The sequence below is a fragment of the Gossypium hirsutum genome, chromosome D13 (assembly GCF_007990345.1).
Source record: "Gossypium hirsutum isolate 1008001.06 chromosome D13, Gossypium_hirsutum_v2.1, whole genome shotgun sequence".
Lineage (NCBI taxonomy): Eukaryota > Viridiplantae > Streptophyta > Magnoliopsida > Malvales > Malvaceae > Gossypium > Gossypium hirsutum.
In genome coordinates, this window is record NC_053449.1 from 2,355,915 (window position 1) to 2,382,706 (window position 26,792).

Below are 26,792 nucleotides of genomic sequence, written 5' to 3' on the forward strand. Positions count from 1 at the left end.
CAACCTGACCCGAATTTGCAAAAAAAAAACTTGTTGTTTTGTCATTGTTTTGGTGTTGTTTCGTTATTATATTACTACTGTTTTGTTGTTATTGTTTGGATATCGTATAACTATTGTTTTATTGTTAATTTTGCTACTATTTTAAAGGTATTTGCTTCTTAAGTTGTACTTATATTAGTATTATTTAAGTATAAATTTTTTTAATTTATTTTCAATTTATTGAAAAATATTATTTTAATGTTTTTAGTGTATTTGGTGTATTATATTTTTTAAATTTATTTTTATATAAAAATAATAACATGAAAAAATTAATATGGACGAGTCAGGCTCGAGTTTTAACATTTTTGTCCAAGTTGAGCTCGGACAAAATTTTAAACCCATTTTTGGGTCAGGCTCGAGCCTAGGAAACGGGCATAAAATCCTATTGAGGCCCGACCTGACCCGACTCGACCCATGATCACCTCTAGGTTTCTCTATGTCGTTTCCTATTTGATTTATATAGCTTACCCATTAATTTTTATTAATAAATATATGATAACACTTTATAACATATAAATCATTTTTTATAATAATTTGTTTTTATCATAATTTAGAACTTTTTTAGATTTTAAATAATATACTTTTTTGTTATAATTTTATAAAATTCACAAATTATATTTATAATATATTTTTTAATATTTATAATATAAAAAAGTTGTTGCCATAATTATCCTAAACACTCATATACATCTATTTATGCTTATAATATAATTTTTATAAAAATATTTTTTAAAATTTAAATATTAAAAAAGACAGAAATTTTTCAATTACACTCAATTCGGTAACACCTATCAATTATAATAATTATCAAATATACCATTTTATATAATTACACATAATTACACCTAAATCTAATTATTCGATAGATTTTCAAACCCATCATTAATATTTTCTTTTCTTAGAAAGATGATATAATAAATATGATAACAAGAACATTTATTGATATTAATTTTGCCCGCATTGCCAAAATTATGACAACAACGTTTTTACATCTAATGATTAATGTAGTCGTATTCTCTACATTAATCCTTACATATATATGTATATATATGGTTCATAGTACATCTCTGCTATTCCTCCCCCACTAAGAATCCCATCCACTGCTACAATTCACTCTCTTCACTATGGGCTCTCCGGTAATATAATCTTCACCAAGTTGACATTCTAAAAAGAAAACGAAAATTAAATACACCCCAAAATTCAAAATTCATTTTTTTTTTCTAAAATTTTGTTGAATATGAGTTTATAGGGAAGTGAAATATTCAATGAATTTACGAAGCTATGTAAAGGACTAGTACTGATACTCGTCGGTGTTCACATTGTGGTTCAGCTTATTCCTTCTTCCCTTACTTACTTTGCTCTTATTCCCGCCAGGTTCTTTCTCCCATTTTCCCCCCGCTTTTAATTGAAGTTTCATCGTTTTCATGTGAGAAAGTTTGGATTTTTCTTTACTTGGTTTTTTGTTTTGGTTGTTGATTTTGGTGAATTACCCATACAGGATTTTAGTCAAACTTCATTTTTAATTGAACAAAGTCTTAGGATCATTACACTGGAACTTCTGTATTTCGTTTTTGGTAATCCTGTCCAATGTATATTTATAGATGAATTGGTTCTAGTTTTAATCAAATAGTTGATGTTTCTATTTTGTTATTTGAATGTTTAGAACTGGATTTTGGAATTTGATTGGCTATTTACCATTAGAGGGTTTTTTTTTTCCTTCTGGTTAAGTGGAATGTTTATTCTTTTTTACATATTTTAATTTGAATGCTTAGATCTGGACTTAGGAACTTGATTGAACTATTTACAACTGTATGCAGTTTTTTGTAGCCATTTTTAGTTAATTAGAATATTCATTGCTTTTATCCAAGGGTTAATAGAATGGCTTATGATTTCAACATTTATATGCCGAGATTTTGATTCTAATGCTTGAACAAACTTATAGAGATCATTGTTTTGATCATCTTCCTTCACATGGCTACTTACTGTTTGATCAGTTGAATTATTATGTTTTACACTTGGCTGAAGGGAGTGGTTTTCAGGGTTTTGTTTAGGTTTTAGATATGGATTTTGAAACTTGAAGGTGGATCTTGGTTTAGAAACCATTGCCTTCCTGGTATTGGTTCAGTGATTAAAGCTGTAACAATGGTTTGGAGGACTTGGGATGGGAAAATTAATATGAGATCCTGCCCCGTCAAAAGAATGGATTTTTCATTTTTGGATCATGATCTGGTTGTATACCATGTACCTATAGCTTTACATCTTTATCTGTGGTTGGTGTTGGATTCCTTGAGATGCAAGCTATGTTGCTTGGGCTCTTCATTCTCCTTAAAGTACCCATTTCTGACACTCTTGTCCAACAGATAGATATGAGGATATGAATTCCGAGGGTCCTCCAAATACATGAAAAAACTTAGAAAAATCTAACCACACCCATGTCAGATACATATCCACATGCAACACTCACACCCGAGTCCAAGTAACATAAAGATGCAAGAGAGTGATGCATTTGATTCCTAGTTTTTTTCCTAAAACTTATTTTTTTCAGGACGATTCATTTTGGTCGGAACCTCATAACTGCCGGTTACATTGAACAATCAATTCAAGGGGTATGAACATGTATTATAATACTCTTTATTTTGCCTCATTTTCCTTTTGCTTTTTCTTTCAACCATATAGTTGTATTGAAGCTTACTGATTTCTGCAGCTGGTGGTCAGCACTCTTGGTCTTCTTTTCACGGGGAAGTTGCTTGAGCCGATATGGGGTTCTAAGGAGTTCTTGAAGTTCATCTTTGTAATTAACTTTCTAACTTCTGTCTGTGTTTTCATTACTGCTATTGCCTTGTACGGCGTAACAAGGCAGGAAAATTACCTGTGAGTGCTATGATCTCCCTATGCGTTTAAGAAGCATTTATATTTGGTTACTTCTCTCCTTATGCCATTTCCTCTTTTGCTTGTTCTTTTTCCACCTTTCTTCTCAATTGAATGTTTGAGAAGCGAAGAGAATAAATTTATAAAAACCGAAGCACACTTCTCTCCTCTTCTTCTCTGACTGATCTGTATGAAAATGGTGTGTGTATTTGAAGTTGATGAAACACATTCTGCAAAATTTAGCCTAATCTTTTTTCCCATCATGTTTACATTTTTTATGCCGCTTATTCTTGTTTGGTCTTTGTGCTAGTTACATGCCACTTTCTGGCTTCCACGGGGTGCTAGCAGGCTTCTTGGTTGGCATCAAGCAGATGGTACCCGACCAAGAGTTGCCTTGGCTGAAAATAAAAGCAAAGGTAAAAATTTATATTACTAGCACCATTAAATTCAGTTTGACATAAAAAGATTTTCTAGCTGGGAATTCACCTTTTATGCTCTTTATGATGCTATCCTTTGCAGTGGCTTCCATCTCTTATGCTGTTGTTTTCCATTGCCGTAAGTTTCTTCACTCCAGAGTCAGCAACATATCTTTCAACTTTGATATTTGGAACATATATGGGCTGGATTTACCTCAGGTACCTCCAGAGAAAACCAGAATCGAAGCATAGGGGTGATCCGAATGAAGATTTTGCATTCTCGACGTTCTTCCCTGAATTTCTCCGGTATTATTTGCCTTTCCTTTTAGTTTATGATATGATAAGATAATTCACTTTAAGCTCTTTCACAAGTGTTTGCATGCAATTTGGTCCAGACCAATCATTGATCTCATTGCATCAAATTTTCACCGGAATCTTTGTGGAAAGTCTGAAGCTTTCATAGATACTCTGGGTTATAGCTTGGGAAGTGCACCATTACCTGGTTCTGACCCCATTGAAGCATCAAGAAGAAGGTACATATTTATGTTAATCCTGCTATACTCATTGGAAAGTTCAATGTCTCATCATCCCTATTGTAATGAATATCTAATGAATCTAACATCCGATACGAACACCATAAGCTTTTTCATGAACATTTTATCTTTTAATATATTGAAAATTGGTTAAACCTTGTTGGAAGAAATAAGATGAACAAGTAGGAAGATGTTTAAGAAAGGAAAGTTATGAATGCGAAAGCCGGAACTTCTGTAGAAATATGCAGCAGTTGTTGCATAAGATGTCTGTAGTTGAAGACTGTAACGGACTTCTTTCATTATGACGGATTGCAGAGAAAAAGGGGCCAGAGCATTGGAGGAGAGATTGGCAGCTGAGAGTTTGATTGCTGCTGGAAAGAAATCAGAAGAGTTGCAGATAAACGGCACCAACAATGTTTGATTGCACAGAAACTCTACCCCATCGTCAACAATTATAGAGGTTACATGAATCTCAATACTACAAAAATTACTTTCATTTTTTTTATTTTTTTCCCTTTTTGTGACACACACGCATACGTACATGAGAAATCGTCTTACATTTGTGTAAAACTAATTTAGTTTTACACAACGAAACATACTGAGTTGAAATAAGAAATTTTAGATTATCTTTGTTACCCTTGCAATGAAAATAGATACGGGCAAGTAGCAATGATTGCACAGAGTTTAATCGGGCTAGTAGTTTATCATTTTACAACTTATATTATTTTTTATTTCCGCAACCCGATTTATGAACTAGTCTAAAACTCTTTCCACTTATTCACGGCGGATAATGAATACAAGTAACTTGGCATTGACTTGTTCTCCAAGAATGATCTGAAAAGAATGAAAGCTTGACGAGGACGATGCAGTGGAACCTCATGACCTGCTCCGGTTACTGTCACAAATGTCAGCCCTTTGTATTCTTGGCTCCACCCACCAACCTTAATTCAAAAAAATAATTAAACCGGCGTGTTACTCAGACCAAGTGTTAGATATTGATATGTGATTAATACAGGTATGTTCAATTCTTTTAGGTTTTGCTCACATATTTGGAGTCCTATAACATCATATCTCAATGATCATGTTTAGTAATGTCAGACACAAGTACTTCAAGAAAAATAGAGTCGGAAGAACAGTTTTTTAACCCTATTTTTTGAGAAAAACATGCAATGAGGCTGCAATAGGATTAAAGTTTGAAAGAATGTGTGGGTTTATAAGGACTCACCTTGCCATTGTCATACCAAGGATGCCACTTGTTAATGGTAGGTAGTTTCAGGGCATCAATGGAGTATCGAGTTGCAGTCACTGGAACCACTGCGTCAGTGTCTCCACTGCACAAAAGTGTTCAATCACACAAAGAAAAACCCGGACCAGCTATCGAAACTGAAAAAAGGAAAAGTACAATAAACGAAACAAAGGACCAATTTTACTGATAGTTTGAGACCAGGGACCCTTGGCAAAGGTACCATAATTCGGATATGAAAGGTTGAACAATTTCCAGGATAGAATATGATCATCTTAGGGGCCTAACCTCCCAAATCCTCAGAACTCTCACAATACAGGACATCCGGTTTAAGGCAATCCCGACAAATTTAGTCAAACAAACATAGGTGAGGAACATAATGGGGCATACATCCTAAAGTGTCTAACCATAACATGGACTAATTGACTAACATTCATAAAGCTCATGCCGGGAGTTGGTCGATTTTGGTTATGTTAGAACTTAGATTCTTCAACATTTGCCAATAAATTCCCAATGGCAACAGTCTTAGTGACTACTTCAGCAACAAAAAACATATAACCCTCCGGGTAACATAAAATCTAATTTGTGGAGACAAGGAGAAAGAAAGAGAGCTAACTTACCTGTATACCCATATCCGAATACCAGCAGCAATTAGTTCTTGGTATATAGGAAGCATAGAGAGAGGAGAGTCCGTCCAGTTATATCCAACAACATCACTGTAAATCGAACATCTTTGTAAACAACGCTTACTGGATGTCTAAAACGAAATCATCCAAAATCAATATTTAATCACCCACCTGCAAGTTTCCCATTGATAAGGAATACCAGTTACATTTGCATGAAGTGCCTTCTGAACTTCGGGGCGATTAAAATACTCTTTCGAGTACCTCTCAGTGCATGGATCAAAAGCTCTTGACATCCATGGCTGCAGTTTAAGTAACAAACAAGGTCAATTGCAGGGTCAGAATGGATAATTCCAGGATCAGTAACCAGAGCATAGAGGAAAACAAAACAAACAAGCTTAATCAAAATTAAAGGGGTTCAAACATTCTTGTTCGGAACTCGATGATTTAGAGACTACATGCATAGCAAATTAGGTTCATGAACTATATCGGTAAGTCTAGCTGTCTAATGTCCGAACTCCATAAGCAAAAACGCACCAAATTAGTAGAGAAAACAGCAAGGACAACTAAAAACTATGCAACAACCAAATAGAGACATATGAAATTGTCTCATCACTATTGCCATCATCTTATGACTAAACTCGATCGTCATAACATATTGGATGCGAAGATATTTGCCTCTTTTTTTTTTTATCTTTTATCTCTTTATTGAGTACAGCAACTTCAACGGGAGAGTACTTTATGGTCCACAACAGTTAAACTAAATAAATGGCTTCTGACAGGCTTTCATAAAATTCAACAATGGCATATAACTGAGATGATCCCACAGATTTAATGCCGAGTCCCACCTGAAAACCAGTCATAGTACAAAAGTTCTCGGAGTTTCAGAAAGATACAAATTCTACTTAATGTGTTTGCTTCCCATAATGAATCAAAAAATATCTTAGAACATCACATGTAGCGTACATAGCCTATTTTCCAGACAAATGATTCAGCTTTACTGCATGTTAATACGATCATAGTCTGGGATAAGCATGAATTTACGGACAGGAAAGATAACCGTCATCCAAACTCAAATCAAATCAAATTATCTTCTCAACATTCCATACATACATACATACATACATACATACATACATACATACATATGAGTATATACATATGTATCATGTATCAATTCCATGATTTAAAGCTATATTAGTGACATAAACATATGGATTATATGTAAAACCATGTCAGTTTACAGATAAGTGGAAAAGTTCTATAATTGTGTTCATAAGGGAGGAGAAAGAGATTGATGGAAACTTACGTAATGACCCCTTAAGTTGCGTCTTAATGATGTGGTATCTGCACAAGGTTGTGTGAAGATGCTATATGGATCGATGTTTCCTTGCTCCGCTTCGGCAACTTCAAGAGCAGTTGTGCATTCTGAGGAGGGATGTGTAGCTGATCCCAAGTCACAGGCAACTTGCAGGTTTCGATAGGTGGAATCAGATATCAAACCATGAGTCCACCAGTACTCGAATGTGCCAACAAAGTCATGGTAGTCATCGGTAACAGCATTTCCGACCTATACAATCCAATGACAGTAACTCATTTTCCCATAAAACAAAAGAGCTGATTACCATTAAGGATTGAAATTCCAACAACCCATTCTTACCATAAATCCTTTGAAATTGATAACAGGATTCTGAACCCCTTTGTTTCTTTCATAAACAATTTGAGCCAATTGAGGAACATAATGACCTGAAAGTGAATCCCAAAAACATAAAATCTTATATGAACCAAGTAAAATCTTAAAGCCGAAAACCGGGATCAAAGTAACACCTGCATAACTTTCTCCAGCAATATAGAAATCTCTATACTTGTACTGTGGAAACCTTTCAAGCCAATTAACCAGAAAAACATATGCATCTTCAGCTGCGAATTTACGACACCAAGATCCCAAAAAAACATGAACTAATTGCATTACAAATACCAAATTATCCATATAGAAGTAAATAAGTTTTACCAGTTCTCTTATCACCAGAAGTGTATAAATCTGATGTTGTGTTTGTGTATGAGAAACCAACACCAGCTGGAGATTCAAGGAATAGTGTATTTGCCACTGAAAAAAACAATTGAAACAAAGCAAGTCTTAAATGAAATTCAGACAGAACATAATACAAGACAAAGGTTATTGAAGACTTACACTTGTTCCAAGCATAAGGATTGGAGTAAAGTGTCTTGCCATCTGGTCTAATACGAAAAGGACCAATCTCTTCAGCTGCTCCATAAGCAACTGAAGAGCAACCAGGTCCTCCATTAAGCCATAAAATAAGTGGCCTTGTCTCAGGTCTACGGTTCAATGGTGACTCAATAAACCAGTAAAATAATGCCCTCCCAGCTTCTTCATTTACAGTCACATACCCTGAATATTGATTGAAGTCAACATTCTTTGGCTGTCCAGGTAACTCAGTGATTTTATCCAAATTTTGATCTCCAAAAGAAGAAGAAAAACAAGTAAAGCAAGTCAAAAGCACAAAGAGAAAATCAATGAACCTTGACTGACCCATGAATCAACCAATGAAGAACTCACAAAAACAAGCAATACCCAAATTCACAAGTTCATAAATATTTCTGGGTTTTCAAAGATGGAACCTTTGGATATTCTAGAAAATGGGGTTTAACAAGAGAGCTAATATTCACCAAAAAAAAAAAAGAAAAAACAAGAGAAAGCTAAATAGACTAGTCAAAAGAGACGATGAAAGTACAAAACAGACCAATACACACACAAAAAAAACAAAGAAAATAATCATCACATTTCAAGTTTGATTAAGTAACCATCAGGACCAAATTAAAAAAAACAACTCAAAATACCCAAATCCCAAAATATCTCCAGAATTTCCCAATGGCATTTAAAATTTTAATTTTTCACAATCTTCCAATGATAGTGATTGGTTGTCATGAGGTGTAAAAACAGACATAAACCTAATTAAACAATGAGGCTTATGTTTTTTCCTTTTGGCTTTTACGTTCTTATTTGTCTGTTGATTAGATTCAAAGGAAAGCTCTGAATTTTCTTTTCTTTGGTTTTCTAACTTTGTCATTAGATTTCATCCCAATAGTTAAAGGGTTACACATGGGATTGTTCCAAGTTTCAAATTTTCATTTTCCTTTTATTGCAAAGTTCCAATATTTAATTTGAACTTTGTGGGAAAAATATGCCCTTATCAAATTTGGAAACAAATTATATGGACTATAAAGTTCTAAATTGAATATGAAGGAACTGCATTTTTGGCTCTTGAGAGTGAAAAGCATTAGCATTGAGATTAAGAGCAGCTTTAGAATATTCTAAAGCATGCAAATGATGCAACATTTGTAGTTGTTTAGCCGTTTTTGGTTCAACTTTTTTTTTCTTTTCTATTTTTTGATAAATACTTGCTATTGGTTGTTCTATTGGCCCATGAAAATTAACTCTTTGAAGCTAGGAATCCATATTTTTCTCTTTTTAGACTTTCCAATTTTTATTTTATTTTTAAAGTTGAAATTACAATTAATATATGAGTAAAACAACAATCAAAATCAATCTAATTTTTTATTTTTTAAATTTAAAATTACAATTAATACGAGAATCAAAATCAATCAATATAATGCACAAACAGAATTATAACTTTAATCAATACATCCGTATAACTATGATCATAATTAACTATTACAATATGTAGCATCATTCATAACAGTATGTAGCTTGAGTTTAAATAGATAAAGAATTAAAAGTTTGTGTGTTGAGTATATGACTTCTACAGCATGTAGCATCATTCACAACAATGAAATTCATAACCTGAGATATGGGTAAATGATCTCCTCTCATTGGTATTACATGATGAAAAGTAAATATAGTCATAAGTTGTTTATATCTGTGATAAATGACTTGTTTACTATTTGATAGTAATTGATTTTTTATAAAGGAATATGTAATGGTTGTCATTAGATAAAATAGTATCATATTGGGAGAGCGGATTTATCCCAAAGAGATTAATGATATATTATGAGGATAACACACTTATAATAAGGTCATTGAGTGAACACTGATCAAGTTATTTTCGTAATGACATGTCATTAGGGAGAGCTAAGTCACGATACTATAGTCCAATCGATCTCTCTGCTGTTAGTACAAAACTCCGGTAAGGAAAAAACTCGAACACACGATCGGAACTCGAAAAGAAAAAGAAGAAATAGGACAGGCTCCAAGGCGTGTATCAAGCCACTATCTTTAAGGTTATATTCGCCCCCACTTATCTTCAGTGTGCAAACGAGTTCCAAGCAAATTAACCTCGAGGATACAATGAAGCCAATGACTATTTGCGTTTTGCACTGACGAGAATAGTCCACTATGCACTGAGTAATGTATAACAAAAACTCAATTTCTACAAAGGATTTCTGCAGCAATACTTTATAGAATAATCTAATAATATTAGAAAATGAAGGAAGAGAAGAAATAATATTAGAATTTGTTGATATGATTTCCAAATGAAATCCCATTCCTATTTATAGGAATTTTCATGTCTCTTCATAGAGACATCTTTCAATAGGTGTCTTTATGAATAAATAAATAATAATAATTATTCATTTAATTTTGTAACTATTCAAATAATATTTTTTGAATAGTTATAATTCTTTTTTAAAAAATCAAATGATATAACTTTTGACCAATGACCAAAAGTTTTATCTTTTGATTAATTACACCCATTCATTTATAGTTATTGGGATACTATAAATATTTGAAAATATTCCAACAATCTCCCCCCATTTTCAAAATATTTAGATTTTGATATTCTTGGAAATCAATTTGCATAAATAAAGGTGTCTTACGATTGAACCTTCACTTAGTGAAAACATGTTAAAGTTAATCGAAATTGTATGGTAGACTAAACTTTGAACCAACTATTCCATTTGATTAACTGAACACATCTCACACAATGATTTCAACATCAGTCAATGCATAGTATCTAGGGACACTATTATAGCCATGTGTCTATGTCCTCTTTTCATGAGTGCTGTCAGAGCCAAGCCCTTAAGCTCCTAGAAGCGGCCACACTTCCACTCACATAGGTAGATCCCATCAAAAGTGTTCCCGTAATTATAACACTCTAACATATTTATGTTATGGGTCCATTAAGAGTACATTACTCATCCTTCCCTTATCATTAAGGGTACCTAGCACTTTAATCTTAGGATGGATTTATTTATAGTGCTAACAGTCACATACTAATGATGTACTTTGTCTCATTGAACTCAAGACTTGACGTTATACCAAGCGTTGAGTCGAGTTTCCATCATGGGTGACTCTAATTAATAGGCTTGAGTCCCATCCCTTTTGAGGTCCTTTTTACTGCATCTCTAGCAAGACTTTTTGTCAAAGGATCTGCCAAATTTTCACTTGACCTCACATAATTAATAGTGATCACTCCATCAGAGATTAATTGTCGGACATAACTATGTCTTAATCCAATGTGTCTAGACTTTCCATTATATACTTGGCTATATGCCTTTGCTAGAGTAGCCTCACTATCACAACGGATAGAAATAGGTGAAATTGGCTTAAGCCATAAAGGTACATCATAAAGTAAATTTCTTAACCATTCTACTTCTTTAGATGCAGTGGCTAATGCAATAAATTCTGCTGCCATGGTGGAATCAGTAATACATGTTTGTTTCTTGGAACCCCAAGAAATGACTCCTCCACCAAGAATGAAGATCCACCCACTAGTAGATGCATGATCTTCCAAACTTGTAATCCAACTAGCATTCGAATACCCTTCTAAAACTGGAGGATATCCATTATAACACAATCCATAGTTAATAGTTTTCTTTAAGTACCTAAATACTCTATTTAAAGCTTGCCAATGCAAACTACTTGGATTACTTGTGTATCTACTCAATTTTCCAATAGCATATGCAATATCTGGTCTTGTACAAGTCATTATGTACATAAGACAACCAATTAGACTTGCATATTTCAATTGATTAATTTTCCTACCAGCATTAGATACTAATTTTAATTGAGGATCCATGGGTGTAGATGCTGGTATACAGTTGAAAAGATCAAACTTTTTAAGCACATTTTCAATGTAATGTGATTGTGATAAAGCTATAGTGCTTTCATCTCGGATTATTTTAATCCCAAGAATAACATCTGCTACACCCATATCCTTCATAGCAAAGTTGTTTGACAAGAATTTCTTTGTGTTTTCTATTTGTTCCAAATCCGTGCCAAAAATGAGCATGTCATCTACATATAAGCAAATTATAACACCCTTTCCATTATCAAATTTACTATATATGCACTTATCGGATTCATTTATTTTATAGCCATTAGCTAAAACAACCTTGTCAAACTTTTGGTGCCATTGTTTTGGTGCTTGTTTAAGCCCATATAAAGATTTAACAAGCTTATATACCTTATGCTCTTGTCCTGGAACAACAAATCCTTCCGGTTGCTCCATGTACACTTCCTCTTCCAATTCACCATTTAAAAATGCAGTTTTAACATCCATTTGGTGAACAACCAAATTATATAGAGAGGTAAGTGATATTAATAGTCTAATTGTAGCAATTCTTGCTACTGGAGCATAGGTATCAAAGTAATTAATACCTTGTCTTTGTGTAAAACCTTTTGCTACCAACCTTGCTTTAAATTTATCAATGGTTCCATCGACCTTCATTTTCTTTTTGAAGATCCATTTACAACCTATTGGTTTGGAACCTGGTGGAAGATCAACTAAGATCCAAGTTTGATTTCCCATTATTGAATCCATTTCATCATTTATTGCTTCTTTCCAAAAAGCAGAGTCTTGAGATTTCACTGCTTCTTCAAATGTAATAGGACCAGATTCGGTATTATAACAATAAGGTATCTTATTGCATATACTTTCACCTTTTCCTTCTACAAGAAACATAATGAAATCTGGTCCAAAATCTTTGACCTTTTTAATCCTCTTACTTCTTCTTAATTCTTGACAAGATTCATCATTATTATCAATTTGTTTCAATGGAATCTCATTCTCATTTGAAGAATGAATCAATTGTTGTGGTTGTAATTGTCTTGATATAGAATTAAATCTATTTTCATCAAAAATAGCATCTTTTGATTCAATAACCGTATTAATTGAAATTGAATCATTTGGTTCAATTACTATGAACCTATATGCCTTGCTATTATGTGCATAACCTATAAATATGCATTCAATTCCTCTTTCACCTAACTTTTTACGTTTAGGTGTTGGAACTTTTACAATAGCTCTACAACCCCAAACCTTTAAATAATTAAGGTTTGGTTTCCTTTTCTTCCATTGTTCATAGGGGGTTATTTTTATTAGGAACTCTATTCAATATATGACAAGCTGTTAGAACAGCTTCTCCCCAAAAACCCTGTCCAAGACCTGAATATGATAACATTGAATTTACCATTTCAATCAAGACTCTATTTTTCCTTTCAGCTACACCATTTTGTTGTGGTGTGTAAGGGGCTGAAACTTGATGGACAATTCCAGTGAGTTCAAAATAACTTGGATTATAGTATTCTCCACCTCTATCCGATCTTAAGCACTTGATAAATGATTCACACTGAAGTTCAACTTCAGATTTATAAACTTTAAATTTATCAAGCGCTTCATCTTTTGAATGCAATAAATATACATAACAATATCTAGAACAATCATCAATAAAAGTAACAAAATATTTCTTTCCACCTAATGTAGGAGTATTATGCAAGTCACATAAATCACTATGTATCAAATCAAGCAATTTTGTTTTCCTTTTAACCTTAGGGAAAGGATTTCTTGTAATTTTAGTCAACATACAGGTATTGCATTTTTCAATATTATTATTAAAAACAGGAATTAAATCTAATTTATACATGTCATTCAATTTTCTATAATTCAAATGACCTAATCTATAATGCCACAAACAAAATGATTCAACCATATAAGCAGAAATAGTATTTTTATTCTTATTAATAATATTAAGTTTGAACATGCTTTCATACATATACCCTTTTCCCACAAAAATTCCTCCCTTAGACAAAATAAACTTATCTGCCTCAAAAACAAGTTTGAAACCAAACTTATTCAACAGACTTCCAGACACTAAATTTTTCCTAACTTCTGGTACATAATATACATCATTTAAGGTTAAAACCTTTCCAGAAGTGAATTGTAGTTCAACAGACCCTTTGCCTTTAATTGTTGCGGTGGAAGAATTTCCCATGTACAAGACATTGTCATTTTCACATTGTGTGAACTTTGTGAACATGCTTTTGTCTTTGCACACATGTTTGGTTGCTCCGGCATCAATCCACCATGTATTATCATCTTGTGCCATATTAATTTCAGATATCATTGCAACGAACTTTTCGTTATTATCAGCCTTAGAAAATGATTTCTTCTTTAAAAATCGACATTCATTCTTGAAATGTCCCGGCTTTCCACAATGATAGCATGAGCCCTTTTGTTTCTTTTTGAACTTAGGTGCTCTATCAGTCTGATTGAACTTTCTCTTGAATGGTTTAGTAGTTTGTACTTCCTCCGTAACATGTACTTTGGCATTTTCAGAATTTAGGTTCTGATCTTGTTTTCGATACTCTTCTTCAATACGAAGATGATTTGCCAAAGCCTCAAGAGATATTTCCTCTTTCTTATGTTTTAGACTTCTTTTAAAGTCTTTCCAAGATGGAGGAAGTTTGTCTATTATGGAGGATACCACAATCATTTCATCCATTTTCATATCATATTGCTTAAATTGATTCAGCATCTTTTCAATATCGCGAAATTGTTCCATAACAGAACGACCATCAACCATTTGATAATTATTGAAACGACTGACAAGAAATTTCTTACTTGTAACATCTTCGGTTATGTATCTTGCCTCCAATTTGTCCCATAATTCTTTAGCGGTGACGTCGTTTTGGTAGGTGTCGAACAAACCATCAGATAAACCATTCAATATGTGGCCCATGCACATGTAATCAGCATTGTCCCATTTTTGTCTTTCTCGGGTTGCAGCAATAGATTCATTTTCATTCTCTTCAGGTCTTGGAGTATCCAAAACATAAGCAATCTTCAAAGTTGATAACAAAAAGTGCATTTTTTTCTACCATCGTCGAAAATTGCCACCATCAAAACGATCAAGTTTAACAAAGTTGGAAGCCAACTCCCTTAGTGTTCCACTTTCATGTGTTGTGGTAGTCATCATGAAATATAACCTTAAAATTGTTAGTACAAAACTCCGGTAAGGAAAAAACTCGAACACACGATCGGAACTCGAAAAGGAAAAGAAGAAATAGGACAGGCTCCAAGGCGTGTATCAAGCCACTATCTTTAAGGTTATATTCGCCCCCACTTATCTTCAGTGTGCAAACGAGTTCCAAGCAAATTAACCTCGAGGATACAATGAAGCCAATGACTATTTGCGTTTTGCACTGACGAGAATAGTCCACTATGCACTGAGTAATGTATAACAAAAACTCAATTTCTACAAAGGATTTCTGCAGCAATACTTTATAGAATAATCTAATAATATTAGAAAATGAAGGAAGAGAAGAAATAATATTAGAATTTGTTGATATGATTTCCAAATGAAATCCCATTCCTATTTATAGGAATTTTCATGTCTCTTCATAGAGACATCTTTCAATAGGTGTCTTTATGAATAAATAAATAATAATAATTATTCATTTAATTTTGTAACTATTCAAATAATATTTTTTGAATAGTTATAATTCTTTTTTAAAAAATCAAATGATATAACTTTTGACCAATGACCAAAAGTCTTATCTTTTGATTAATTACACCCATTCATTTATAGTTATTGGGATACTATAAATATTTGAAAATATTCCAACATCTGCTAGCTCATTGAAACCAGAAATGAATTGTATGATGAATCAAATAAACAAAAATGGATAGAAATGATAAAGTTAGAGAAATGAGAAACATTTGGAAATGAATGTGGTTTTCTCTAAATGGAAATGACCTGAAAATTAATTTATAGTTTTTCGAATTATTACTTAATTAATTAATTAATTGAAGTTCGAAAATGGAAATAAATTAATTGGTCATAGTGAATCTAACTCTGTTAAATGTAGAAATATTAAATATATTTTCTCATAGATTTTTTATGATAAAGATGTCATTATTTTAACAAATTAGAATTAAGTTGAAAAAATTATTTAATTGAGAAATTAAGTTATTTTTTAAATTAATTTATGATGTTTATTTTAGGAACTAAAAAAAAGTATTGGGTTTGATTGAATTATAAAATATTTAGTTAAAAGTCTAAGAAATATTTATAATTGGATCTGATACGGGAGAGGCCCAAAAGCCTCTTATGATTATCCATTATGGATCCAAAAATGACCTCTCCCACGAATTTTTCAGATTTTGAAACACATTCAATAATATAGAAGTATAAGTTGTCAAATTAAAATAAAAAAAAATTAGAGGGGGTCAGTCAAACTTTTGTAATCTATAATGTAACTTGAATGAAATAAATAGAATTTAATGATGAATGAAAAGAAAATAATAAAATCGAAATTATAATAAAAAATGAAAATCTAAATTATTAAATTAATAATTTATTTTAATTATACTTAAATTAAATTATTAATTTTTCTATTTAACTTTAACTTAAATTAAATAATAAAAAATTCTAAATATACTAAATATAAATAATAATATATAATAATATTATAAGAATAATAAAATAAATAATATAGAAATATAGATTTATAAATCAAAATATATTAATATAAATATATTATATACATGAGATGACAAACCCTAATTTATTTAATTAGGGTTGTCGCCCTCCTAATCCTAGTTAGACTAGGATTTAGTTTTTCTATTGAAATAGACTTCTACAATTTAATAAGGGTTCCACTTCTTCTCTCTATATAGATGACACCAAATAGTGAGAATTCAATTTTACTAGGTTCTATTAAAAAGATATTTAATTTCCTACTGAAAGTAAAGTAAATAATTTATGGTTCTATATTTTATTCGAATTCGTTCAAGCCCACACTCAAAGCAGCTTGTGGTACCAGAATAGCGGAGAAGGTCGTTCGGTTGAAAGTCAGAGACGACAAGGACCTGTCTAGCCAAAAATGCATGTGCGATTTCAATAAAGGGTTTATTACTATAAATATAACAAACCAGCTCGATTTTTAAAATTTTAATTTTTTATTGTACAAGAAAACCATTTTCAAAATGTTTTATTTCCAACAATGACGCCCTTGGGGCTTTCTATTTGATTGTATCGAAAGGCCCAATGAATTAAGATTTTCCTATTGAACTAGATCATTTCAGGGAAAGCAGATCATTTATGACGAAAAAGATAGCTTCAAGAGAATGATTCAGTGTTCTTGCAAAGTGGAACCATGCAGTACTAGACACGAGATAGATCTTCCAAAGAAAAAGGTTTTTTTTCCGAATAAGCCAATTCATTTGAGGTATGCACTAATACTAAGTAGCAATAAAAAATTTATATCCATTTTTCATGAAATTATGTATGGATCATATATATCATGGCAAATTCTTCAGAAAAACAATGTCTTCCACAATGGAATCTGATAAGCAAGATTTTGAGTAAGTGTTTACATGATTTTCTTCTATCTGAAAAAATGATTCATGGAAATAATGAGGCACCATTGATATCAACACATTAGAGATTGCCAAATGTTCAAATTTGAATTTTTTATCTGAATAACGAATGCAGAGTCATATATTCAACAAATAATGATATTAAATTTGAATTCAAATTCGGATAATTTGCAAATATCCTATCGCTGTCATCCCTAGTCTTCCACAATGGAATCTGATAAACAAGATTTTGAGTAAGTATTTACATAATTTTCTTCTATCTAAAAAATGATTCATGAAAATAATGAGGCACAATTGATATCAACACATTAGAGATTACCAAATATTCAAATCTGAATTTTTTTATCTAAATAATGAATACAGAGTCATATATTCAACAAATAATGATATTAAATTTGAATTCAAATTCGGATAATTTGCAAATATCCTATCGCTGCCATCCCTAGTCTCCCCATGACCCTACGAATGCAAGATAGATCACTAGTACGAAAAGGGCCTGCACTAAGCCCTTCCTCTATATAAGTTACCTGATCTCCGATAGGAGGTAAGTTCGTCCAAACTACAGCTCCACTTGAGTTCCACCATAACTCTACAAACCTTCGAACCAGTCAACGTCCTCTAGTAGCTCTCAGCACATAGTGTGAACCATGCCCTATCATCATTTCAATATCTTCTAATGCCTCTCGACAAATCAATGTGAACCACACCCAACTGCTATCTCCAAACCTTGTATCAATAAAAAATATTCTCATTCATTTGAATAATTAAGTTAGAAGAAATACATTTTCACTATTTTTTACCATCATGATATAATTACCGATTTATTTTTTGATTGGAGCTTAGCATGTGCATGGGAAAATTTGTAATGATGAAGCGACAAACATAAAAACAAGAGAAAAGGACCCTACCATGTTAGCCGAAATTCTACTATGGGATTTTCTAGGAAAAAAGCTTAGGAGAAGCTTGTAGGCAGCCGATTACCAAACAGGTTTTGAAGGGTTCTCTTTGGGTATTCTTGAATGTTTTTGGTGTGTGTACTCCTAATGGGGAGAATCGGGTTATTTGTATGATATGGTTAATGTTCATGGAATTGATTCTTTATATGATATGGTTAATGTTTATGGAATTGACGTTATAAGTAGGCTCCATGTATGTATGACATGTATGTTACCCTAAACTTAACATGTGTTCGTCAGTCTAGGTGCTCGCTGATTCATTCGTTTGGCTTCGTACCCTATGCTTGTGAACACCTAGGGATGTGCGATTTGAGCTCACGATTTCACCTCGCAAACTCTCCCCGCGGGCCCCTTAACGACTCCACCTGGTGGGGTCTAATATCGGGTCGCAGGTCGGTAGTCTGGGTTATATTCGAATTTCAGGTTGACAATTGGATATCTCATAACAGGTATTTGGTAAAATATTAGAATTTTTTATAAACCAATAAAAATATTAGTAAATCATTATTATAAAATATTTGTAAGGTATTAGATATTTTGATAAATTCATATAAATATGGGTAATATCTTAGATTTAAATTTTGGTAAAAACTTAAAAATATAGGAAAAGGTATAGTAATTGTGGTCATTTTGAAGATTTTTTGTATAGGTTAGAAATATTGGTAAATTTCTAGAATTTTTGGTAAATCGTTAGATATTTTGGTATAGGTTTAAAAGTTCTTATAAATCATTAGAAATATTGGTAAAATCTTAGAGATATCAGTAAATCTATTGAAATTATGATAAATTGTTAGAAATTTTGATAATTGTGATATAAAGTAAAGTTATTGTTTGGCAATTTTAAGACTTTTTCTATAGGCTTAAAAATTTTGGTAAATCATTAAAATTATTGGTAAAGCTAAGAGGTGATGCTAGGATTTCCCCATTTTAGGCAATTTTGGAAAGTGAAAGAATGAAAATGATAGCTTTGCTATAGACCAACATCATCCCATACAAAGAGCATCATTCCTTTCATTCATGTCAGCCTTTTTGTGCTGCTAAAATAAAACAAACATTTGGTTTTGGCATGACCTCTATATATATATATTCTAAACACCCTTATCTTCATTTATTATCTCTAATAATAGATGGCTTTGTTATGGGCAAAACATATTCCATACAAAGAGCATCATATCTTTCATTCATGTCAGCCTTTTTGTTTTGATAAAATAAAATAAAAATTTGGTTTTGGCATATCACCATATATATATATAAACTCCTTATCTTCTTTTATTATCTCTAATAATAGAGAGTGAAATAAAGGAATCAAGTAGGCATCAACATAAGTAAATATTTAACATAAAAATTAATTTGTTCGATTGATTCTTAGTTTAATTAGTATGTGTATTATTACGAATACAGAAGGACGTGAGTTCAATTATGTAAAAAAGAACAAATATAATTAGAATCCATAATGAGATTGTTCAAAAAATTTTGATTTGATTAACAAGGTTTGGCTTACCAAGAAAGAAGTAGCGACAACTTTGAGTTTTATGCAGGAGTTTAGATATATTTTAATTTATTATATGATTGATTGTAATTATATTTTTTTAAAATTTATTTGAGTTACTATTTAATTGATAGAATTATTTTATTTAACTTTAATTCTAAAAATATGGGTAATTTTATTATTATTTTAATCATCAAATACAAAATATACATTTTATGAGTTTTTTTTTTAAAAAACCAATTTTATTTTCTTAAATATTCCCAAAGCCAAAATGTCTTTGCCAATTTTTTTTGGTATATTAGCAGACACCACACCTACTATGAGTGAAATTTCGATTGAGTCTTAACTTAATTGGTATCAGTATTATTGTCAGTACAGGAGGACGTGGGTTCGAGTACACTGAAGCGCATTATCCTCCTATTTAAAGGTTGGGGAGGGACTATGAATAGTTCTAGTCATTGTCTCAAAAAGAATAGATATGATAAAAACCTAAAATGAGATTAATGTTCAAATATATATAAGTGAAATTAAGTAATGATTATTTATATATTTATAAAAATAAAAACAAATAATTAGAATAGAAAAAAGTTTTTAAAAGAAAGAAGTAAGGGAAAAAACTAAAGTAATTTTATTTTTCATTAAGTCAAATTAATAATATAATTTTATTAATATATTGTGTTTGTCTTATTATTAGGTTTTTTGGTAAATTTATTAATATATTGAACTGCCAACTTCCAGGGCAATCCAAGCTTATTGGGTCTTATTATTAACTATTGGGCATTGACATTAATTCGGCCCAGATAACAAGGCCCAGATAAAAGTATCATAACCGTCTCTATACTGAGTTAATCACACTAAACATTCCTAGACTATGATATTAATTTTAAATTAGTTCTCAAACTTTAAAATATTCTAATTATATATTTAAATTATCGGTGTTATGCTAATAAGGTTATTTCGTTATTAAAATTATTAATTTAATCGTTAAATGAAGTATCAAATCATATATGACTGAATTTAAAATGAAAAATGAATACTGTAAAAATCTTCTTTTTAAGGTCTTCAAAGCTTTTATAAAAATTATTATTCTCTCTTTCGGTTTAACTTTATTTTTAGATTTTAATTTTAAAAGTTATGTGGCAACTTTTTGCTTTTCTTTATTTTTTTAAAATTGTGTAACATAAGATTTTACATGTTATTTAATTATTAAATAAACAATTTTAATAATGAAAAGATCTGATTGATATAACACTGATAATTTAGAGGTATAACTAAAACGTTTTAAAGTTTCAAGATCAATTTAAAATAAAAATCATAATTTGGGGATATCTAATGAAATTTAACTCTAAATTAAATGGGCAAAATGAACTTTGCATTTTCTATATTTTGTTTTTTGTAAAAATGAAGTGGAAAATTGATTAGAAAAATATATTTTTGAGTAAACTATAAAAATAGTCACTTTTATTTGTTCCAGGTTGCGTTTTAGTCATTTACGTTATCGTTTTATTACGAAGTGATCATTCTACCCATTAATTTCATTTTGCTCATCGAATTTTCAGAAATTCTTTGTATTTGATACTACTAAGATGAAGGAAAAATCTTATATTTTGGTGAATTATTTAGAGGAAATTAATCTTATTTACATTGATCATTGAATGTGAACTTTTTAGTGTTGAATTCAATGTTCTAAGTATAGTAAATTAATTTAATATATAAAGATTAATTTATTCGCTTTTTAAATAAATAAATAAATAAGCTCTCTGCATAATTTAAGGTTACTTATCTAAAAGTTAAAGTTATAAAACTTTTGACTAATTGGTACAGTGGAAATTTGGGGAAACACATTGTTTTCTGATTATTGCTATTGGGAGAGTTTTTTTACAAAAATACCCTTTTCAAATTACTTCATAAAATATCATATATTTGAAAAAAATTGAGAAAATATATCATATATTTAATTTGCTAAGGGTAAATATGTATATTTAATTATTTAAGTCTAGGAATCAACATTTTTGCCGAAAGTGTCGACTTAGACATGCCATGTCAGCCATCGATTTTTCACACGCACCGTATTGGCGTGTGCAAGTTGAGTACGTAAAGTGTCACGGACTTAGAGTTTTCCCACGCGATCCGTGCGGCCTTAGGCAGTTTCTCTGCTTCAAACGCCTAAGTCAGCCTAACTTGTAAAAAAAAGATTCAGCAGCAAAAACGCCCAAGTCAACTTCACTCGCAACAATAAAGGATTCAATGGAATTCCCTTAAGATTTTCACGAAGAACAGCAGAAGAACGAAGTAAGAACGAGCCTTGAAAGATGAACAAAAGCAAGGACACTTGAGAGAAAAGTTTGAGTGAATACTCTCAAATTTCTTATTAATAACTTAATGAATGTACAATGAGCAAAAAGGTCTCTATTTATAGTTGAGACTCACAGTATATCAATAGCTATAATTAAAAGCTGAATACAATTAGAACTCTAAGCTTACATAACCAGCTATATACAAATAGAACTCTAAGATTCCATAATTATATCTTCTAGAACATTTCCCATTTCTATCAGGCTCTTGAGATGGGCTTTTAATCTCTCCAATCACCGGGCCAGTTTGGTTGGGCTAAATGACCTCCCTCGAACGCGATGGATCGCACCAGTTTGTCATGGTTGCGAGCACCGACGCGCAACCCATGACATTCTCCCCCACTTGTTCTAGCGACGCCCTCGTCGCATCCTCCTTATGAAACTGGTCAATCTTCCCTTGGAACTGCCACAATGCCTCAGCAGGTTCCCAACTTGCTTCGCTATCAGGAAGTCCCTTCCATCAAACTAAGTACTCATGCTGTGGTCGGTGGTACTTTCGTCTAATTACCCGATATGCCTCAATGTTATCTACTTCACGATCATACGAGACTTTTACCCCCATCGGTGCTCGTTCGGACTTGCCTCGATTCGGATCTTCTTGATCCTCATGAAACGGCTTAAGCATGCTTACATGGAAGACTGGGTGTACTTTAAGTTTTGGTGGCAACTCCAGCTTGTAGGCCACATTGCCCACTCTCTTCACAACTTTAAACGGCCCTTCATACCTTCGCACAAGACCCTTGTGCAAACCAGTATATCGTAAAATCAAGTGTAGTTTAGCAAGGACTGAGTCACCCACTTGAAATTGTACATCCCTTCGGTTCTGATCGGCCCACTTCTTGCTACGCTTACTTGCCTTGTGTAAACAAGCTCTAGCCAAGTCATTCTTCTCTTGCCAATCTTTTGCGAATCTATAGGCTGCCGAATTTGGTCCCTTGTAATGGGTCACAACAGCGTTGGGTGTGAGTGGCTGTTGACCCGTCACTATTTCAAATGGACTTTGATTCGTGGCCCCACTTCACTGCAAGTTATATGAAAATTGGGCCACATCCAGCAATTTTGGCCAATCCCTTTGTGTGGCACTCACATAGTGCCGAAGATACGTCTCCAACAGTGCATTTACTCGTTCAGTTTGCCCATCGATTTGTGGATGCATGCTCGTGGAGAAGTTCAAATATGAGCCCATTGACTTGAACAACTCCGTCCAGAACCGACCAGTAAATCGACCATCTCGATCGCTGATAATAGATAGTGGCACTCCCCAATATTTCACCACGTGTCTAAGGAATAACCGAGCTGCTTCCTCAGCAGGGCACTCTTTGGTCGCCGGAATAAAAGTCGCATACTTTGAAAACCTGTCCACCACAACAAGAATACTAGCAAACCCGTCAGACTTAGGCAAACCAATAATAAAATCCATGGATAAACTCTCCCATGGCCTTTCTGGGACTGGCAGGGGTTGAAGCAAGCCGGCTGGAGTCTTTAACTCAACCTTGTCTTGTTGGCACACTAGACAAGTTTTCACATAGGTTTCTACATCAGCACCCATGTGAGTCCAATAATAGCGATCCTCCAAAAGGGCCAAAGTGCGATGCATCCCTGGATGGCCTGCCCATTTCGAGTCATGACATTCCTTCATGGCTTCCTTACGGAGTTTCCCATAATGGGGCACATAGAGGCGGTGTCCATGAGTGTATACTAGCTCCCCATCAAGCCAAAATCTTCTTGTTTTTCCCTCCTTGGCAAGCTCAATCAAATTTTTGGCCGTAGGATCATGGGACAATCCCTCTCGAATGCGTTCCAACAAAGAGCCATCAGGTTGACTGATTGCTGCGAATTCCATCTTTCGACTAAGTGCATCAGCAACATTGTTGGCACCTCCTGGTTTATATTCCATTGTGAATTCAAACTCTGCTAGTAAAACCTGCCAACGAGCCTGCTTGGGAGACAACTTTTTCTGGGTTAGAAAGTAACTATTGGCAACATTGTCGGTAAGGACCACGAACCTGGAACCCAATAAATAATGTCTCCATGTGCGCAAGCAGTGTACTACCGCAGTCATCTCTTTCTCTTGGACCGTATATCTACGTTCCGTCTCGTTAAGTTTTCGACTCTCGAAAGCAATTGGGTGTCCTTCTTGCATCAGTACTCCCCCAATAGCATAATCTGATGCATCTGTACGTACCTCGTAAGGCTTCGTAAAATTCGGCAAGACAAGTACAGGCTCCCTCGTCATTTCTTGCTTTAATTGGTTGAAGGCCTTCTTACATTCTGGATTCCAATCCCATACCTTCCCCTTCTTCAACATGTCCGTCAAGGGAGTGGTAATTTTGGAGTAGCCTTCGACGAAGTGGCGATAGTAATTTGCCAATCCAAGGAAAGATCCCAACTCTGTTACCTTGGTTGGAGGCTCCCACTCTGAAATGGCTCGAATCTTATTTTTATCCATTCGGATCTTACCGCCTCCCACAATGTGGCCTAAGAATGACACCTCTTGTTGGGCAAATGAGCATTTCTCCTCCTTGACGAACAGCTCATTTTCCCTCAAAGTTTGGAACACCTCCCTCAAGTGTCTTACGTGCTCTTCAAGCGACTTGCTATAGACCACAATATCGTCAAGGTAAACAACCACAAAATGATCAAGAAAGGGTTGAAGTACCTTATTTATTAGGGTGCAGAATGTAGCTGGGGCATTCGTGAGTCCGAAAGGCATCACAAGGAACTCATACGAACCGTACCGTGTCACACAAGCTGTCTTTGGTTCGTCCCCCTCGACTATCCGAACTTGATGATACCCCGATCTCAAATCTAACTTGGTAAACCATCTTGCACTACCAAGCTGATCGAACAAATCTGCGATAAGAGGAATAGGATACCTATTCTTCATTATCTATCTTGAGGCCCAATTTACAAGCAGCCTCCTCAGACATGAATAAATCAGAAGCGCCTGTGTCAACGAGCGCATTCAATTTTCTGCCGGCCACAATGATGTCTACAAACATCAAACCATGGCTCATTCTATCTTCGACACCCCCTAGTATCGATCCAAGGTTGTTATCCTCCACATCGGACTCCCCCTTTGCTTCCATAGCCTTGAGAGCGGCCTTCTTTGGACAGTCCTTGATCATATGTGGACCCTCACAGTGGAAGCACCTTATAGGCCCACTCTTTCTCTTGTCCCAAGGTTTCTTACCATCGCCGTTCCTAGTGGGCCTTTCTTTATCTCCCCCACTATTACCCTTTAATCTGGGTTTAGAAGAATTGGAATTGTCTTTCCTCCCACCAAATTCAGCAAGTGATTCTGCTACTGACATAGCCTTGGTGAGTTCTTGAACTCCTCGGCGCTGCAACTCTTGCTTCGCCCACGGTTTTAATCCGTCCATAAAGGAAAAGAATGCCTCTTTCTCCCCCATATCTGAGATTTGGAGCATAAGCTCGCTAAACTCCTGTACATACTCCCTCACAGTGCCTTGTTGCGCAAGCCGACGCAACCTAGCCCGAGCCTCATCCTCGGCATACTCTGGGTAAAACTGTGCTTTGAACTCACATCGAAACTCCTCCCATGTTTCGATTTCAGACCCACCACGTCTCACATCAGTGGACCTACGACGCCACCACAACAAAGCAACGTCAGATAAATACATCGCAGCGGTAGTTACCTTAGTGACATCCTCCGTGATGCCTTTGGCACAGAAGTATTACTCGATCCCCCACAAAAAGTTGTCCACATCTCTTGCGGACCTTGTTCCCTTAAACTCTTTGGGCTTGGGAACATCAATATTGGGCTTGGGTGCGGCAGCCGCTAACCCACCATTGCCCAAGGCAACCTTGTAGATTGTGAGTTCACCCTTGAGCTCCGCAATCTCTCCCTTCAAGGCCACGACCATAGCCTCAATGGCATCATCTCTACCAGTCAACTGTTTCATATTATCCGTCACATACTCTTTAAGCTGCTCCTGCATAGACTGCAGTCCATCATGGAGCCTATCATCAACATCTTCAACCCTCTCCTTGATATCCCCCATTGAACTCTCGAGAGTGACGACGCGATCCTCTAAAGCTGACAATATGTCCCTTGAGCGACTGGCTTTCCTAGCCCTCCCACGGGTCTCTATTCCCTCAACTTCTTTTGACATCTTTCAACGGTGGCTTCGAACCTTAGCTCGGATACCAACTGTCACGGACTTAGAGTTTTCCCACGCGATCCGTGCGGCCTTAGGCAGTTTCTCTGCTTCAAACGCCTAAGTCAGCCTAACTTGTAAAAAAAAGATTCAGCAGCAAAAACGCCCAAGTCAACTTCACTCGCAACAATAAAGGATTCAATGGAATTCCCTTAAGATTTTCACGAAGAACAGCAGAAGAACGAAGTAAGAACGAGCCTTGAAAGATGAACAAAAGCAAGGACACTTGAGAGAAAAGTTTGAGTGAATACTCTCAAATTTCTTATTAATAACTTAATGGATGTACAATGAGCAAAAATGTCTCTATTTATAGTTGAGACTCACAGTATATCAATAGCTATAATTAAAAGCTGAATACAATTAGAACTCTAAGCTTACATAACCAGCTATATACAAATAGAACTCTAAGATTCCATAATTATATCTTCTAGAACACTTCCCATTTCTATCA

At 33.9% G+C, this 26,792-nt stretch overlaps 3 protein-coding genes across 4 annotated transcripts; 1 reads left to right on the forward strand and 2 right to left on the reverse strand.

Annotated features, from left to right (window-relative positions):
* The first annotated feature begins 1,111 nt into the window (after positions 1-1,111).
* LOC107920475 (rhomboid-like protein 19) lies at positions 1,112-4,544 on the forward strand. Its single transcript, XM_016850210.2, has 8 exons — positions 1,112-1,175; positions 1,289-1,413; positions 2,585-2,645; positions 2,744-2,910; positions 3,218-3,323; positions 3,427-3,629; positions 3,719-3,856; positions 4,172-4,544. Exons 1-8 carry the CDS (start codon positions 1,164-1,166, stop codon positions 4,275-4,277), a joined length of 918 nt encoding a protein of 305 aa, XP_016705699.1. The 5' UTR covers positions 1,112-1,163; the 3' UTR covers positions 4,278-4,544.
* Positions 4,336-8,752, reverse strand: LOC107920474 (serine carboxypeptidase-like 27). 2 transcript variants are annotated; one of them, XM_016850208.2, is made up of 9 exons: positions 7,914-8,752; positions 7,734-7,829; positions 7,550-7,642; positions 7,383-7,468; positions 7,032-7,292; positions 5,897-6,024; positions 5,720-5,815; positions 5,082-5,187; positions 4,336-4,797 (listed from the first exon to the last, which is right to left on the reverse strand). In XM_016850208.2, the coding sequence occupies exons 1-9, from the start codon at positions 8,275-8,277 to the stop codon at positions 4,615-4,617; spliced, it is 1,413 nt and encodes a 470-aa protein (XP_016705697.1). In that variant the 5' UTR covers positions 8,278-8,752; the 3' UTR covers positions 4,336-4,614. The 2 variants fall into 2 exon arrangements, with proteins under 2 accessions (XP_016705697.1, XP_040965866.1); XM_041109932.1 differs by lacking the exon at positions 7,550-7,642 and having other exon boundaries at positions 7,914-8,722.
* A 13,722-nt stretch (positions 8,753-22,474) lies between these two features.
* On the reverse strand, positions 22,475-25,832 carry LOC121225576 (uncharacterized). The gene is made up of 2 exons (XM_041109933.1): positions 25,236-25,832; positions 22,475-22,614 (listed from the first exon to the last, which is right to left on the reverse strand). Exons 1-2 carry the CDS (start codon positions 25,802-25,804, stop codon positions 22,509-22,511), a joined length of 675 nt encoding a protein of 224 aa, XP_040965867.1. The 5' UTR covers positions 25,805-25,832; the 3' UTR covers positions 22,475-22,508.
* Positions 25,833-26,792: the final 960 nt, after the last annotated feature.